This window comes from Aulonocara sp. 'chitande type north' Nkhata Bay, linkage group LG23 (assembly GCF_057382095.1).
Source record: "Aulonocara sp. 'chitande type north' Nkhata Bay isolate Kocher_YH1m ecotype deep benthic linkage group LG23, A_spYH_male_GT1.1, whole genome shotgun sequence".
Classification (NCBI taxonomy): Eukaryota; Metazoa; Chordata; class Actinopteri; order Cichliformes; family Cichlidae; genus Aulonocara; species Aulonocara sp. 'chitande type north' Nkhata Bay.
In genome coordinates, this window is record NC_141365.1 from 17351997 (window position 1) to 17370733 (window position 18737).

At 39.2% G+C, this 18737-nt stretch overlaps 1 protein-coding gene across 2 annotated transcripts in view; it reads right to left on the reverse strand.

Moving 5' to 3' along the window:
* Window positions 1-18737, reverse strand: part of LOC147301507 (uncharacterized) — a 95679-nt gene that overhangs the window by 13608 nt on the left and 63334 nt on the right. For both annotated transcript variants that reach the window (XM_086283703.1, XM_086283702.1), the window contains 2 exons: window positions 12063-12215; window positions 525-567 (listed from right to left, as the gene is read on the reverse strand). In XM_086283703.1, the coding sequence (XP_086139829.1) occupies window positions 525-567; window positions 12063-12215 (196 nt within the window). The remainder of the gene's footprint in view (window positions 1-524; window positions 568-12062; window positions 12216-18737) is intronic.

Here is an 18737-nt window from a genome sequence, read left to right on the forward strand (position 1 = left end):
CAAAAGACAGATTGCAGACAAGTTGTGGTGATCAGTGCAGAGTTATTCTGAGTGATTGCAACATGTTAGCAATCTGTGTTCTGAGAGTAACTGCAGTCACTTCAAGTCAAACTGAGTTTGTTTAGAGACAGGTTGACGCTCCCCAGGGAATTTGTGCAGTTGCCTTGGTATTAAAAATGGTTGACCTGAGGTTGAGGGTGCTGCACGCTCCACCTCTGGTGAATCAGTTGGTTGTTGCAGCTACCTGTAATCTGTTTCAGACAGCAGAAAAATTCAATGGAACCAATGTGCAACCCTCGATTGTAGCCAGGAGGTTGCTGTTATTTATATCTAGCCTGCATGAGCCAAAGCACTTTATCAAATGAGATATGGGGTGTGTGATCTTTCTTTCAAATAGCTTCCTACAGGTAACAATTTATGCTTATTATTATTATTTAATCCACGATATCTGTAATATTTAAAAAAATATCTAAATTTTCCAGTTGACCAATACAAACACACAAAAAAGGGTTGGATAGTCATACCTTAGTCAGTGGAATAGTGGCAATCTCTCCTGCTTTTTCTGACCTGAGGGGAGCAGACAAACAAATACATGGAAATAAAAAACAGAAAATAAGTTTATCTCAGTGTTACAGATCTGTGAGGAGGTGAGTTGACTGCTGTTAACCGGTCTCTCAGCCACAGCTGTAAATGTGCCACCGAGCAACAAAAATCTTTATCTAATGTTTAACGCCAGCAGTGACACTTTATCAGCATTTCTAGAAATCTTAGAAATAACAAATAAACTACTTTTTAAGAGAAAAACCTTTAGCACACAATTCATCAGATTCCCCACAAAGAAGTAATAAAATGATTCAGTCTCAGTCAATTTCCTCTGATATATTTCATCTATGTAAACCTCACTGAACAGAGAAATTGAATCAGTGAGTAAGTCAGAAAGGGATTTGAATGTTATTAAGGGAGGATTTTCTCCCTGTTAACCCATACATACATATATATAGTCCGTGTGTCCTTTAAAGGTGAAGAAGTTTCTCTTCAAGGTTAGAGTGGCGTAAAACAAACCATAATATAATGCTAAATTAGGTTCACATCAATTGAAGCTTTTCATAACCACACCATAAATTCTAGCAGCACAGTTGCAATCCATTTCATTGTTCACTCAGAAACATTGTTGTCAACAAGCCGACCTCCACTTGCATTTCCAGAACCTTATTTTGTATGATGAGCAGGATTATCTACAGAGGAAGCGAAAGATAGAATGCACAATTCAGTTTAATTCACACATAGGACACAAAAAACTCTGATCTGCACTTCTTTTGCACATAAAAACCATGGATTTGACCTGTGGCAGTGCATTAGCTTAACAGACACTGGCCACACCCCAGTATCATAGATAAACCAAGTAAAGGCTTACGTCTGAAAAATGTGTCTTGTGCACTGTTCATTTGACTGTTTTGAGTACAGACTGTATATAAAAGATGGAGGCACGTACCATCTGATAAAATCAGATGTCACAGAGGCGAGTTGGGGAGTTTTAACAGCCCCGCCCTTAACTGTACACTGCTCGTTTTACTTTAAATGCAACCATAATGATCAAATGTTGTATTCAGTAACACTTGTATGTATCTGTATATATGATAAGTTGCATGTCTTCATTTGACCGATTTCCTTTGATGTTTGTCTTTTGGGGAAACAACATTTAACACACTTGAAGCAGAGCATATGGTTTTGTACTGACATACCTGCGCTGTCTTATGCTACATTAATCTTTCTGACCCTTTACGTTTTTAATAGTAATTATCATTTATAAATGGCTCCCCTCTACATTAATTAATCTTCATTAGAAGTCAGTGAAATAGAGCCTGGCTCTCTCAGGTTTGCTGGGAGCTGGCCAACTCCCGGCCGGCAGAGGGATCTCCTGGGGAGAAACAAGAATACTACAGCAGGGGGAAAATATTGTCCTAAATATAAAATTAGCCACAAATGGTAGTAAAGCATATGGCAGGTCAGGGCTAAACCTATGAATCAGTGTTTCCATTTTAAACTCTAATTTCAGCCATTTGTCTGCTGCTGCTGTAATGTGCTGTAGGTTTCATTAGTTACTCTGTTGTTTTTCTTTGCAGCCAAACTAACAGAACTAAATGTTGTGCTGTGAAAAGAGGTTAGAGAAAGTTAAAGACTCGAGAATATGACAACAACAGTCGGTGTGCACACGTGAAAACTTGGAGGTGCATCATAATTGCATAACAGTGAAATATAACATACCACCATAATGAAGAGAACAACCTTCAACTCAACTGAAACAAAACTAGGGAGCTGAATGAAACAATGAGACAAAGGTACGCCACATTGTTTACGTCACTGAAGCTGACGTACAGCAGCGTCTCCACCCTTAGAAGCAAATGCTTATCAATGAGACTGAAGAACTCAAAAAGTCTTATTAATCACTAAAGAGAAGAAATAGAAAGTTTTCTAACTGGAAGCTTCACACGATATGGGATGTGCACAGCCCAATATCAGAAAGCCCTGCTGTCGGGGGGATTGGAACCATCAGGGTTCCTGCCACATTTGTAAATTCAATCAATGACTCTAAAGACCTTTTAAAAACCTCAGTCTATTAAAAGAAACCTAGAACCAAATAAGACTGAAATCACAAGTTGGGATTTTAGGAAGAAAACACATAAACCTACATAAACATCTGTTTTTTGTGGCAGACATGACAGTAAAGTCTTTGGATTTTGGACTGCTATGTAAAACAAGGAATCTTGGAGATAAAGTTAGGGAGGGCAGTCTGAGATGGCTGTAAGGAACGATAGTGGATATACTGAACAAAGAATGTTGAATATGGAGCTGCCATGTAACGGAGGTTCAAGGATGTAGTGAAGGAGGACATGCTCGCAGTTGCTGTGATAGAGGAGGATGCTAGGGATAAGGAGACACAGAGGCAGATGATCCACAGCATGGCAGTGCTTAAGGATGCGGCTGAAAAAAACTTGACGAAACAGTCACTGTTGTATGAGAAAGCTTAACCATGATTTGATGTTCTCTGGTTGATTGGGCCAAAACATCTTTCACTTCATGCTGAAAATAAACTTCCAGTTGTGTCTCTCTCATTCATATTTTTCCTTTGATGCAGGCAAACATCAGCAGCTGAATGCTGGAGTACTGAATGTTTCGGCGATGTTAAATGTTGAGGTTCTCCAGCCCTAAAAATCTTAGAACCATAGTGTCTAACCAGATTATTACTGTGTTACTGGCTTCCAGAAACATTGTGACATCCTATCTCAGAATGATGCTGATGCTGATGGAACTAGTTCAACTAGTTCAAGCATTTACTACTTCCAGGCTGGACTATTGTTATTCATTATTATCAGGTTGTTTTAAAAACATAAAAAGCCTTCAGTTGATCCAATATGCTGCAGTGAGACTGACAGGGACCAAAATAAGAGCATATTTGTCACTATATTGGCTCCCAAATAAATCCACAATTGAATATAAAATCCTTTTCCTCACAGACGAAGTCTTGAATAATTAGAACCTTAGCTTAAAGACCATATACTACCATATCACTCAAACAGTGCACTCTTTTCTCTGACTGCAGGCTTACTTGTTGTTCCTAGGATATTTAAAGAGTAGAATGGGAGGCAGAGTCTTCAGTTGTCATGCGCCTCTCCTGTGGAACCAGCTCCCAGTACGGATTTGCAAGACAAACTATTTATCTTTAAGACTGGGCTTAAAACTTTCCTCTTTGATAAAGCATATAGTTAGTCCTGGATTGGGTGACCCTGAATCGCTGCAATAGGCTTAGACTGCTGGGGCCTTCCGATGATGCACCGAGTGTCGTCTTAAATCACCTCTTTTACATTTTCACATGTGTTTAAACAGCACTGTGCATTTAATCATTAATTTCTGGGTGTCTTCCACAGTGTGTCTTATGTCTTGTCTCTCTCCCCTTACCCCCAACCAGTCGCAGATGGCGGCCCCGTCATGAGTCTGGTTCCACTGGAGGTTTCTTCCTGTTAAAAGGGAGTTTTTCCTTCCGACTGTCACCATGTGCTTGCTCATAGCAGGTCATGTCATAGTTGGAATGTTCTATATTTGTTCTGTATGATTGTTTTTTTCAACATTAAGTGCCTTGAGATGACTGTTGTGATTTGGTTCTATATAAATAAAATTGAAGTGAATTTATCACTTCTGTCGTGTCCTGTTGCTTAGGTAGAATTCTCACTTAAAGCATTTTTTTTTAAATGGAAAGAAGTGATTCAGCAGTGTCACTAAAGGAGGCGGCTTTGTGGCCACTTAACAAGTACAGTGTGAATGATCAGGCAACACTGGGGACTGACTGCTGCTCAAGTGTAGCATACACAGAGACAGAGCTTCTTAACAGCTACGGGAAGCTGCTGCTAGAGTGTCCTTTTCTTTACTGAAAACACAGGAGTTTTGGAGCTTTGACAGTCACTAGAAACACATTTATGGCCCTTTGGCAGATTTCCAGTGTGTGTTACTGTGCTGTAGTGAAGCCGGCTGCTTTATTACAAGAGGCTCTCTCACTGTGCGTCTGTGGAGGATTGTCAGTACAAGCTGGTTAATGTGGGATGCTTCCCCCCCTCTTAATTATCCGGAGAAGAAACACTACTTAAACATGTTAAAAATAAATTATGATTAATCGCACTGTGCACCCAGTGGCCAGTTCATTATTTTATTGCAGATTGTTTTTAAACTATGATTTATCTTTGTGTTCATTAGTTTACCTCCTATGTGAGGGGCAGAGGGCAGCAGTGTGTGTGTGTGTGTGTGTAGGTCTTTAAGCTTTGGTAAGCAGGTGACCCGTGGCTGCTCTATAATTGGTTGCTTCAGATTTCCCACAGCAGCTCTCTGTGCCCCAGACGCTCCCGTCTTTATTGGTAGTGCATTGGTATGTTTGCTGTTTTTTGACCTCGTGGGATTGAACTGCTGCCCCTCTTCCAAACATACAATTAACAGCGAACTGACCGGTACTGCTGCAGACTGACAGTTCAGGGATACCCTCACTTTTCAGAACAGGAGCCCGAGTATCTGTTTCACAACTCTCCCTGTTTGCTGTACTGTGATGTGTGTGACAATTGAGGCCGGGTTGCAAGACTTAAAAGAAAAAGAAAATGGCTACAGCCATCTAGAAAAACTGCTATGAGGCTAAATAACTATCTGAAGGCTAAAAAGCAATGAAGAGGTAAAAAAGCAAAAAACAAATCCCAAACCTCCAAAAACAAAATATATACATTTTGTTCAGAAAAACTTTAAAATATGGCTTTGCAAGAGAATTTTTCCCGTATATTGAAAGTCAACAGTGACACCACCGCTTACAGGAACTCTGAAAACTAAGCAGAATTAGTTCCTTGACTGTATGTTCTGAGAAAACAAAAAGGATCTACAAGGATATTTTTTTAAATTAATGCAGGCAGATGAAATGATCATACTGCCAAAACAGAGCCGAGCGTCACCCATGACAAAAATAGTGTGCTGGGATGATTATCAGTTTGCACCAGTCTGCTGCAACCAGTCCCTGTCATATAAATGAAAAGGAACCATGAGGAGAGAGTCGCATGCAAAGGAAACAAAAAAAAAGACAAACAGTTGATGTGTCAGAAAGGCAGTTCACATTAGTTATTTTGAGAATCCTCACGTCACTCTTGCAGAATGTTTTGAATTCAGCACAGTCTTATTTCCACTGAGAACATTATGACACTGGCCTTGGATGTAACAGGTGACGTAGGAGTGCTAATCAGGAGCCACCTTCAACAACCTCTGCTTTCCTGATGACATCAACTTACTGGTAGGGTCATCAGCTGCACTGCAGCATCTGCTAAACTCAGTGAATACCAGGCAAAGCATGGAGCGACTCAAAAACACGTGCACGTGCACCAGCAAAGAGCACGAGCTTTTAATTATCAAGGTCAACGAAAGCAGCGATAATAATATTTTCAGCCTGTCTGAGCGTCATCATCAACCCCGCATGTGTTCTCTTAACACAATAAATCTTGACAGCGAGTCAGAGTTTCATGTTTTTGTTTGATTGTGGTGTCGCAAAATTATTTTGCAAAGATGTATTTCTTTTAAGCAAATTAAAATAAATGATTTTCATTTGTATCAAAGTCTTCATGAAAGTCAAATTTTACCTAACAGCAGTTTTTAATTTAAAAACAGGCAAATATAACTAGAGACGTGTCTCTTATGCATAAAGCCTGATGGATTTTCATCGGTGATTGACAACACTGATCTGCACCTCGCTGCATCCTTTTATACCAATGAGGGTGATAAAAATATTACAAATTTAACACTGTCCAGAGAAAAAAAACAACACCAGAAATCTGCTGCATAGCTTCATAGCTTTCATGCAGATTATAATTTATTAGACATTAGTTTTGGCTTTTTATACCCAACCAACTAACGCCTGGGCATCTAGGACAAAGCCAAATAAGCTTTCTATTATGATGTGAACAGGTTATCCCAAAAATAGATTTGTCATTGTGTGATCTCAGGAATTTGAATGCACGAACTTGAGAGAAAAGATCAAATACACACTGCTCCCATGCAGAATGTAAAAAACAAATATTCAATAAAGGTTGATCAAAGAAGAAGAACCTACTTTGACTGTTGCAATACCACAAGGGGTCACCACCGCAGCTAGCTCTGCATGTTTGACGTGGCAGACTTTTATACTGGATGCCTTTCTGATGCCGGAACGAAACTTAAAAATGTTTGAGCGCTAAAGTAAACACCATTATATGTTCATTTAGCTGGGCTTCACATAATTTTAAAAATGCTTTGGAATCAGGTTAATCTAAAGCAAAATGACCAGAAAACTCAGTTTACTGGTGAAACTTTACATAGTCATGTGATATTTGATGAACACAGATTATTCTTGCCTTTTCTTAAAGTATAACTTAACGTATTGCCAGACGGGCCTTAAATTAGCAACATCCTGGCTTTACAGCACAATAACTCACATCTGCCTTACTTTCTAATTCCTTTCACTTTTTTCCTCTGTCTTACTGCAGTGGCTGCGCAGCCAGTTTTGAAACTCTTGGTTGTGACATACTGAGTCACAGCGGGGGGATAAGGGAGACAAAGCTAATTAGAAGGACAAGCAACAGCAAAGACGACGCACCGTGCATCATTTGTGGTGTTTCAAATCGCCAAAACTAATAAGCCTTAGACAGTCGGGGAACAGCCTTTGTTTCTCACTTTGAGCAAATTCTGTGAAAGGAAACAAGCTTCAGGACTGATGACAAATGTTCCACTTTTCAGATACACAGAGTCGCAGCACACACAACCAAATGGGGGACAATTTCTAAATAAACTGTGACATCAACACATGCACAGTCTGTGATCCAAGTCAAGGATGAGGACAGTTTTGAAACAGGGTGAGGGCCGCAGCTTTCTGCAGCCTTTGTTTCTCCAGTGGACAATTTGTCTGTGTTTCATGTAGTTGCAGAGCAGCCAAGTTGGCATTTTCACCACCCATCTTTTTCTGGCGCCACAGTATAAATCATAGACGGTATAAAAGATTGTCGTAGCCCTCTGATTTCACCCACTGAAGTATCAAGATTAGAATTTCAACTTCGTCATCTTGACTGTTGAAGCCAGATGTGACGAGCAAAGGCTGAACGTGTCCTTTGGCCAATTTATAACCAGCTGTGTGAAATTTCTGGTTGATTGGATTGGTGATTGATTGGACTCCTTTGTTAGCCCAACCAATCACCAATCAGATATTAATTCAGATAGATAGTTATTAAGATAGGTAGATTTATTATTTTGTTTTTAGTTCATTTAGCAATTTCAAACATGTTAAAATTTAGATGAGATGTATTAGTTTGCCTCAACCCGAACAAGAATGTAAAACAATACAATTAAACTTCCTGCAGCCTCAGTGAGGTACGGGTAGTCCAGGTCTCAAATTAGGAGTCAACTTTCTAATTAACCTGGAGCATTAATTCCAGCTTTATATAGAAATATGCATGGAAATGGGTGCAGACGACCATGACCTCTTGCTGTACTTTGATGGCAGGTGGTTGAGGAAAGGTGCTGACCTGCTTGTTTTACCTTTTTCTGCACAAAGTGCCAAGCTGGCTTAACTGACGCTTGTACTCATCTGAATGAAAGCATGCAAGACTCAGGCACATCCATCCCAATGAACAGGGATCCATTTACAGCACTCACAGGCGCGTGGGGCTTGTTTTCATGTTCTGACCTTGTAAAGTATGAAAGATGCAGTGTGTACTATGCTGCCAAAGGCAACTGTCACAACCATTTTAACCAACCCTGACATCCTGTTCAAGAAACCCACGGCTGAAGGCTCGGACTGCAGGTTCCACTGCTGTGAGAAATCCCACATACAGCCCAACACAAGACATGCTCTAAAGCATGAATGGAAATGAATATATTAATGCAATGAATATGGCCCAAAGCGACTAACAACAGTGGTTCCAACTTTGTGGCATCACAATGCTACCAGTTTTTTAGCATTGGCACCAAACTTTCTGAGTGGAAATACATGAAACTGATGTCAGGCTAGGCCTTGGCACTACTTTGGGTGAAAAAGAAGCAATCATCAGGTTGTCGTCCTGACAGAGACAAACCAACAAATGATGTTTAAAACAGACTTTTACCAAACTGAAAGTAAATCACCACTATGAACAGATGAGCAGATGTGTTTTCATTCATAACACAGAGTAAACATTTCTTTAAGCAAGAAATCGCCTTTTATCTTATTTCTACTATTAGATCAAGACCAATATCCATTTGCAGTTTGCATACATAACAAACAGCCACATTTAAGCTTCTTTCTTTTTGCTGATCATTCTTAACCCAGGTATGTTTTTCTTAAATGTGCAACAGTTAAAAAGCTATTTCAGAACAATTAGGAATTACATTGAAGTGGTTATTCACACAAAGGTATGGATTTTATAGCTTATAATGCCGTTTTTATTTGTTAATTTAGGGGCAAGTCAGTTGTGAAAGCTCTTTTTAACTTCATAGTGGCAACAAATCTAAACTGAGGAGTCAGTTGTCAACAAATTTCAAGAAAGCCCACGATTATCAAGGTGAAACTTCCTCAACAGCAAGGCCATTGGAACATTCAAAGGGATGTATCGACAGCATAAGTCACTGAAGGTGCCGTTTTCATATACATAAATATATATAAAGCACAAAGCACAACTAAAGGTGAAGGATGCATGGAAACTTTCTGTGTTTGCATGGACACTTCCAGCATGCACATCCTTTGATGAGCGAGCCAAGGACTTGATAAAGGCAGACTTATCAACAGCCCAGCACCTCAGGTGAGCCTTCCAACATTTTCCAGATGGACAAATGCTCTCCAATCACCTTTACTTTGACTTTCCAAGACTCCCAAATTGTCTTTTGTCTAATTGCAACAGTCTAAAAGCAAACAGTTGTTTCTGATCCCAGTGACACATGAGACTAGCGACAAGGCTGCAAAAATCCTCTGTCCTTACTTTTATCGTTTATATTCCATCCTTCATTCCACCATGGCTTTAAAAGCACAAAGCTGCTCTGAACGACTCAACAGATGAGGGGAACAAGGTTAGAGGACTGGGATTTGGAACAGTATAAACAACCATGTGATCTTAATAGATGATTTATAAAAAGCCACCAGGGGGCACTGTTGTCATAGAAAAGCTCTGCAAAGGCAGAAGTGCAGGTACCTGTCACTGAGGTTGTCTCAACCATGTGGGTCACAGGAGCTCTGTTTTTTTCCTTTCCTTTTTTTTTTTTTTTAAAGAGATGAACAATGAGCAGTGATGGGTAAGGGGGAAAGAATAACACAGAAATAAAAATTCATGCCAAGCAATCAGAATGAAAAATGGTTGTTCTGCAAATCAGTGTAATGAAAGAGGATTTAATGGAAAGGGAAAGCCTGAGCCAGGGAGCGATTACAATTCAAAGATGCTTTGAAATAATTACATATTCAGTACAAGAGCTGCTAATTGCACATATTCACACAATTCTCTGCTGATGTATCATCACTGTCAAACTTGGCCATCAACGAAATGGCATACTGTACAATGCTGATGACAAAAAGCCAACTTAGTATCAGAAATGGAAATCTGGTGCCATTTTTTGATGATCTCAGAATGGGTGTGGATAATGTAATAGCATAAAAAGAGCTTCATACCTGCCAAATTATTTAAAGGCTGACCTGAAATGACTGCTATTTGACACTGTTATTCTACTACAGATAACCCAGGACATTTAATCTGGAATATCTGCTATCCTCTGGTTCTCTCCTTTCAAGGTGCGGCATTTATGCCCTTCAATATCCAGATTTACATACTGTCCACTGAGTCTGTCTCTCAGTGCTTCATATGCTGGGATTAGAGTGGGATTTGGGAGGTGGGGACCAGAACTTCCAAGTAGCAATGCCTCAAGGTTAACTGACTCGAATAATCATTATTGTGAGCTCCGGTACATTTGCTCTCTTTATGTGAAGGCTATGACCACCTGACCGGTGCTGGTTTTGAGGTTTGCTTTAGCCACCAACATTCTACAATATACAGGCAGATGTTCCGTGAGCCTTTGTAGCTGCGTTCCAAATCATATTTTTAAAAGCGTCTTTCCTTCAAAGTTATACTTCGCCTTCATCTTTGCTGGTGAAAAACACTGTGGTCACAAAGGGATGGACATGATAAGCAACAATAATCTGACTGTTGTGTTTACACGATGCTCGGTTAGTATTAGCATTGCATAGAAAATATCCTCCTCCACCACCAGCCCGAACTGTCGATACAAAGCAGGATGGATCCATGCTTTCATGTTGTTTACACCAAATTCTGACCCCTCTATCTGAATGCTGACGCAAAATCAAGACTAATCAGACCAGACACCATTTTTCCAACCTTCTGTTGTCCAATTATGGTGAGCCTATGTGAACTGCAAGCTCAGTTTGCCGTTGTCAGCTGATAGAGTGCCACCAAGTGTGGTCTTCTGCTGGTATTCTAAACGCATTAGGTTTCTGCCATGTTATTAGCTCATTAACAAGCATTTGAACTGTGGCTGGAGTGCAGTTCATCACTATGAGCTGTACCACAGTACTGCAAACTGCCCAGTTAAGCCTGCACCTGCTGTCAGTATAACCTTCATAATCACTTCCAAGTTTGAATTAACTTCAGCAACACCTGTCCAGATCCACACTCTGAATGAAAAAATCCAACATAAATCAGGACGTTACATAGGTAAGCTTTAAATTACCAGCTGATCGGATGCCACTTGCTACCTTTGAACGTGATCTCTTATCTTCTTCTCTTAAATCGTTTGTGATTTCTGACAGCACAGTTATCACACATTGTTATAATTGCTTATTAAGTGAAGGTGAGAACAAAACCATCCCATGGCCCACTTTAACCCCTGTTCATATCTATTTCTAACTACTCTTAACTCTTTCTCAGCTATTGTTTCTCAAGGTCTATGAATCAACCATCAATATTCAAGCCAACATGAGTGGGAAATCTGAGCGTTCCTTGCATCCTGACGAGAGCCCTTTTTCTAAGCTAATATTAGCAAGATGGAAATCAAAGATGCACTGAGGCAAGGCACAAGCATGGACATCACTTCCTTTGGATTTTTATAGAAAATTTGTGTCTTTGTTTCATTCCAGTATCCAACACACAAAAAAGAGATTTTATGACAGCGAGAACGACACCCGCTGAAGAAACAACACTCGCACAAACTGAACCTCGACTGAGTGTCCAACACCTGCTGTTTCTAAAGTAAATACTAAACGATTGGCCTGTATTTGAAACAAGTGATCTAGTGGTTCTGCAGTGAGCAGACGAATTTTGCAAAACCCGAGCAATAGGTTTACACATGAACATGCAGATAACAGTGAGCAAAGAGCTTTTTCTTGATAAAGAAACTTCCAAACAGCTGTTTAGGACAGATTTGAAGCCCTGCTTTACATATTAGCACATATTTATTCAAAGGATACAACCATAAGTGTCAGGCTTGTGGCTAAAGATGGAAAGACAGAACAGGAGAGGTAAGCACTTTAAGTACAGACTCACTCTTCTAGCGAGATGTTAGAGTATTTCTGTGAGGAGACTGAGGATGGAGGACCAGAGGGGCTGCTGTAGTCAGGCCTGGTTGTTGTTGTTTCCGGTGTCATCCTCCTCTCTGGGAATGATGTCTGCGGGACAATTTCCAGCACTGCCCAGCACCTAACACACACAACAAAACCCTGTCATATTAATAAAGGGTATGTAATTTAGTGCTTGATGGTCTGTGACTTCTTTAACTTTGAATTAAATATTACAATTACACACAAAACCTAAAAGCATATATATGAAAAAACTCAGTGGTTTGTTAGCCGAGTAGTATTTCTATTACTCTGCAAGAAGCAAATGTATGCAAACCTTAAAAATGTAGGAAAACTGTTGAACAGTCCTACACACCAGCTTGGAGGACTTGTACACTTGAATTATCAGAACACATTCAGCTCTGGGATGTTTGTTAGTTTCATCACATGAATTGCTTGTTTCAGGCTGCTGGAAGAAGGTCAGGACTTTGACTCGGGCTTTCCAAAACATCATCTTGCTTCTTTGATCATTTTTTGGTAAAACAACTTGTATGCTGATGCTTTTTTTTTTTTTAACCCACTTTCTCTTAATGTTCAATTCATGAACAGATGTTGCTTCATTCTTTATAAATTTGCAGTAATATTCTATCGATGATGACCCGCCCTGGTGCAGATTAATTATAACCGTCTCAAACAGTCATAATGCGGCCACCACGTTTTACAGATGGGATAAGCTCCCGGTTCAAACAGCCTTCTGATTCATCCTTTAGTGTTAGTAAACTTCTCATTCGTGAACATGTACACAATGTGAGAAGCTGCTTAGATGTTATCCTGGGCTCCCATGTGACCTTTCACACTATTAGACACCGTGCTCTGTGAGGGAACACTGGACACTCCAGTCGGGTGAAGCAATGTTCTTCATTTCCTTCATTTGTAGCCTGTCTGTTTGACTGCTGCTGAACATCAATAAGCCTTTTTTGAGGTCCATGGAGATCTTCTTTGTTCATGATTCACTTCCTAAAACAATGTTGTGAAGCTCAGACACTGGGCTGATCCCTGATCTTTACATAAACCAGGGCACACACTCACACCTGACTGTCATCCTGCTACCTGAAAACAATAGAATAATGTAAATAATAATAATAATAATAATAAGAAAGGTCAAAAACTTGAGAATTTTTTTCTACTAGGCTAATTATTGGAAGCATAAAATTGCTATATTATAATATTTAACACTTCAGAAAACTCTCTTTTGATAACTGATATATTAATAGACATGTACACAAGGCATATTGTGACTGGCAGTTGCATTAGTAGAGAACAGCAGCCTTGGATCTTGGAAATCTCCTAACTGTAACTGCGCGAGCGTCCAAAAGTCTGCATTCCCTGACAACGATAGCAGTCGTACTTCTAACCGTAGCTTAATTTCTATCCTTTGGAAAATGAAACCAACCCCGAGACTGAGTTGGAAACAGAGACTTTGTATCCTCTGTAGGCTTTAAAAGTAGTAGACAGCATGAATGAATGAATGAATTACAAATTTATCACAAAGACTGATATCATTTTAATTATTGATACATATTAAGCAGTGGCGAAGCCTCATTTTAGTTGGCAGAGCAATACATCAAGAAAATGAGGTGATCTTTAAAACCTGACAAAAACCTCTCATGATATTATTCTACACACATAACAGCTAGTTATACTATTTTCATCCAACTGCTAGACAACACCGTTACTGGGTGTGTTGATAATTTACTCTCTCCAACACCACAGGCTGCTGTTGTGCTAGTTTCCCATTGCTATACTTGACAAGGGCATCTATTTCCTTGTGCATTATGTGTATAGGATCTCTCTGTGCAGCTTGTCTGCTGGGTTCTGTACTGCACAGCCTTGGAGCCGTGCCCCCTGCTGAAACTCCTGCTGCTCGATAGGTTGGGACAGAGTTTCAAAAGCATAGCTTATTCTGAAAAGAAACACAAGTTCTCGTGTGTAAATTTAGCAGTTTGTTTTATTTTAACTGGCTTCTTCCCCCCAAAGTAAATTTTTTTTAGTTATTATAAATATTAATGAAGCCATTTATTTGACAACAATGTGCCGAGATTAATTCTTTAATTGTTATAATTATAAATAATTCTTCTTTTGCTCATGTTTTAAACAAGATGACAACAAACAAACTAAAGAAAAGTCTGAAAAACTGAAATTGCCAATTTATGCTTACTCCAAAAGCAAGTCAGTCGCCAGGAACTCCCATGTTAAATTTTCCAGTATGCTTATAGCCCGCTGCAAAACGTTTGGTCTCTATAGCCAATTTCCCTGCTTGATGATAATTGGATAAGGGAGGAGTTGTATTATAACTCTCTTATGTTGTATTAAGGCTTGATCTGCCCACCAAACCTGGTTGTTAAAGTATTAAACATATAGAAATCCCTTGTTAATTTCTGATTGAAATAACTACGATTTACCAAAATTTTCGAAACACTTAGTTCAATTTCATTAGACAGATCCGGAGTGAGAACCATCAAACCTGTAGAATCAACAAATCACTTAAACAAAATCTGTCAGATAAACTAAAGTTTGCTAAAAGATCTAAACAAGCATCATATTAAAGCCACTGACATCTATCAGTGTGGAAAAGCCAAATCTAAGGCTTTGTGACTCCATCAAACCACAGGGAGAGTCATTATCCACAAATAGAGAAACTTGGAACAGTGGTGAACCATCCCAGGAGAGGCCAGCTCTAAGAGCACACCAATGACTCATCCAGGAGGTCACAAAAGAACATCGCTGAAAGAACAGAAGGCGTCACTTGCCTTTGTTAAGAACAGAGTTCATAATTCAACAATCAGAAAAAGTCCAGGCAAAAATGCCACCCATGGGAGATTTCCAAGGTGAAAACCACCACCGGCCAAAAAGAACAAAGGCTCGTTTCACATTTGAGCCTTTGTGTATGCAGTTTGAATCCTGCTACATCTGGCGTAAAACTAAAACTGCATTGTCTGATGTGTGCAGAATTATATAATGTTTTTTGCAGCTACCGTGTGCCACTGCATACGATTTAATCAATGTAAGCACGGTGGATTGCTGTGCAAAATAGCACTACCCTCTGGCGTGGCAATGCTGCAGATTTATGGACGTGAGTCACGCTGCCTTCAAAATGCTGCGGGGACCAAGTAAGAGAAACTTTTTATGCAGTATAAAGCTGCTGTGGACAACAGTAACAATCACTCAAATTAATATATGGATCAATATACTGGCATTCCTGATTTAACCACATTAAACATTAATATTTGATCCCTTTAAAGAAATCTACTGGTTCAGTAATGCTTAATTAAAATAGTTTATATCGGAGTCTCTACATAAAAATGGATTTCACATCACCAGCTTCTCTCAGTGCACAGAAATAAAGCTATAATATCTGCAGAAATGGGGACTGTCATCATGTGTTGGGGACTGCGTGTCGCTTAAAAAAAAATCCAAGATCAATTGTGTGACCCAAGATGAGCTAGTTACGCTAATCTGCACGGTTCAGTTCTTCGAAGCCACAAGAGAATTAGATTAGCCAAGCTGGATTCAATCATCCAAGATGACTCAGCACTCTTGTGGTCACTGCCTGAGGGAAATATATCAATACTTGAAACCATCATCAGCAACACTGTGATTGGAGGAAGAATGAACGGTAAGGTTAAAAGTTAGAAGAGCTTCTAGGGGGGTTAAAGAGAGATAACAGATGTTTTACACACGAGTAGAAATCAAAAAAAGCAACAAAAATAAAAACATGTATGAGAAGCAAAAAGGCATCAAGTTTAATGCATTAGTAATCAATACTCCTGAAATTTTCAATGTACTTTTCTACTGCAGCAGAGGAGTCATCAGAAAAGAAAACTACATTACACTTCTCAGCTTCCATGCTCTAAAAGGGCATTAAAGTCATTCGTAAAAATCAACCTTAAGAGAATAAGACTCAGAGAAACTGAATAGCATGAAGTTCCAAAAGCACACAGCAATGAGACGTATTTGTGTGCAATAAAGATCTTATTTCTTAATATTCAGAACAAGTAGCGGCACACTGAGGAGCTGGGAATTCACAAAATATTTAAACAGGTGTGTTGGATTTTTCAGCAGAACTTAATGGGCCGCAGAGCGATTAATGTTCTCTGTCCTTTTAAAGCAAAAGTGAAGAGGGAAAACGAGCTTAGTGTACACACTGATAATATTAATCTCTTCCTCTGAGGACTCCAAGGATAGAGCAGAGTCGACTTCTGAGGTAAAATAAGCTCACTGGACGCTTCTGCTGTTTGTGTATCACTCATCTCATAGCGTTACGTTATTTTGTGGGTAATTGGCAGAAAATACCACACTTTCCTCCTAATATGAAAGGTAATACATTACATGTGAATGTAGTCCCTTTCAGCTGAAGCAGGACTTCTCTAAAGGACAAGGTGGAGGATCACGATGCACACTGTTTGTCCCCTTGAAATATTCCTTCCGATGCACCAGTCGCGGCTCGGTGATGCCTGTGAAGTCCTTCGCTTAATCTTGCTCTCAGGAAATTCTGACCTGATGCTGGTGTGACAACCAATCATCAAATGATTCAAAGAGCCTCTGACATAATTTGCAAGCAAATTTTGCGCAGTAGTGACGGGAGAAGGGAGATGAGATAACGCGATCCTGCTGTCGGCCAAAAATGCAAAAATGTAAGCACATTAAATTTCATTACATCAAACCAACAATGCAAAACTGTATGTCTGTTTTTTTTTTTTTTAGATTTATCATGAATTATATAAGTGCTATTTCATCACGGCTATACATATTCTCAACGTATTTGATTATCCTTGTTGACAAAAATCTGAATTTTAAACCAAGTTACCAACAGTTGTTTTTGCACAGGAAGAAAAATGTAAACATGAGGATTCTATTGCAATTCATCAAATCACCTTTTAAACTTTTACAGTTAAATGCACACAGCATTTCCCTTTGTTCTAATTAGGATATGTGATTTTACAGAAACTAAATAGAATTGCCTACATAAATTATTATTTCATTTGAATTATCAAATATATGATTGCTGTACCAACCTTTTGAATCTGTAAAGTTTGTAAATTACGTACTGCAAATTAGGGCGTAAGATGTTACATCTGTGCTAACAAGTCACTGTGTGACTGTGCCACACATGACAACGTTTATACTGTCATGTTACTCTAATTTCAACCACAGCCCAAGGCAACCGTCTCAGCTAGGAACCTTTTAATGAGCTGTCAGTCTGAAAATGCAGCCGTTTCACAAAGAATGAGTCGATCCAAAAGCTTTGTGAATAAAAGGGACCACAAGTTATTTGCTCATTTATAGCTCCATATTTTTGTTAATCTTTGTCTACTAGAGTAGCTTAATATGATTTACAGTTCAAAGTAATCTTTAAAAAAAAAATCTCATACAAGGCAACCCCTCAGTCTATCCACTGTTTGAAACAAGCTGTTCTAGCATCTCTGCTTTTAAACCTGGAACTGAGTGCATGAAAACCTGATCCATAAAACACCATACAGTTCTGAGAGTGTTAATCTGTGTCCACACTGGAAGCGATCAATGGCAGCACATAGAAAGTCATTCAGAGTCACGTGGGTCCAAGAAGTGACCCTAAGGTGAGCGATTGATAAGACTAGCATTGAAAGGGCAGTATATCAGTGATCGGCATATGATGGACCCCCAGTAAATACATTAGATGGTTACCCTGGCAACCAGAGCCTGGTAGCTAGCAACCAAACATCAGCTTCAAAGTGATATCTGGTGGGGACAGCTGTAGTATGATCAAGTAACAGTTGAATTTTGGGTTTCCCATTGTCAGCACATGCGCCACAAGTCTGAAAAATATTATCCGACTCTGCACTGACCCACTGCAAAGACTTGTGCATCAGCTCTAGACATAAATCACAAGATCTAATAAGGAAGAATTGTTAATATTATAATATGTCAATATGCTATAGCACTGGTTATTAAACTTTGGTGCCCAAGTCCTATTTGTATTCATTATAGCCAAAAATAGCCTCTATGCCATCTGGCATGCTATCATTCTTTGGATTTAATTGTTAGATGACGGCACATTTAAAAGCCCATTTGCAACATCTGGACCTAGCATGACACTTTTTGCACGAGTGACATCATGGGATGAGGCTCTAGATGACCTCCATCAGCTGGTCAGGTATTTTCACACTGCCTAAACAGAAATACTGTCTGTCTGTTCAGATGCAGCACTCTTCTGAAGTAGTTTGTCTCAGAGGGAATATTCGATTACCAAGAATCTCTTTAACTCTCTTGGTATAATGTTAGCATTAGCCAAGGACTCCCCAAAGATGACACACTCAGGTTAAGAGAACTGATGCAGTTAGTAAATAAATGAGTTTTTGTGCAGTCATGTATTGTGATAATAACATATGGTTGTCAGAAAATGTCACAGCACACCTGAAAATGCCTCAGTGCACTTTAGTCATGACTCAGCATATTATTTGGAACCATATGTTCTTTAACATATATTTGAGAACTGGTGAAATTTCTCTGAAATAATCATTATATTTCTGCAATAATTCAAACTACACTAATATCTCAATTATGATATAAACAAACTGATACACTTCATTAATCTTGGTATCATGCTGAATAAAATAAAGCTATT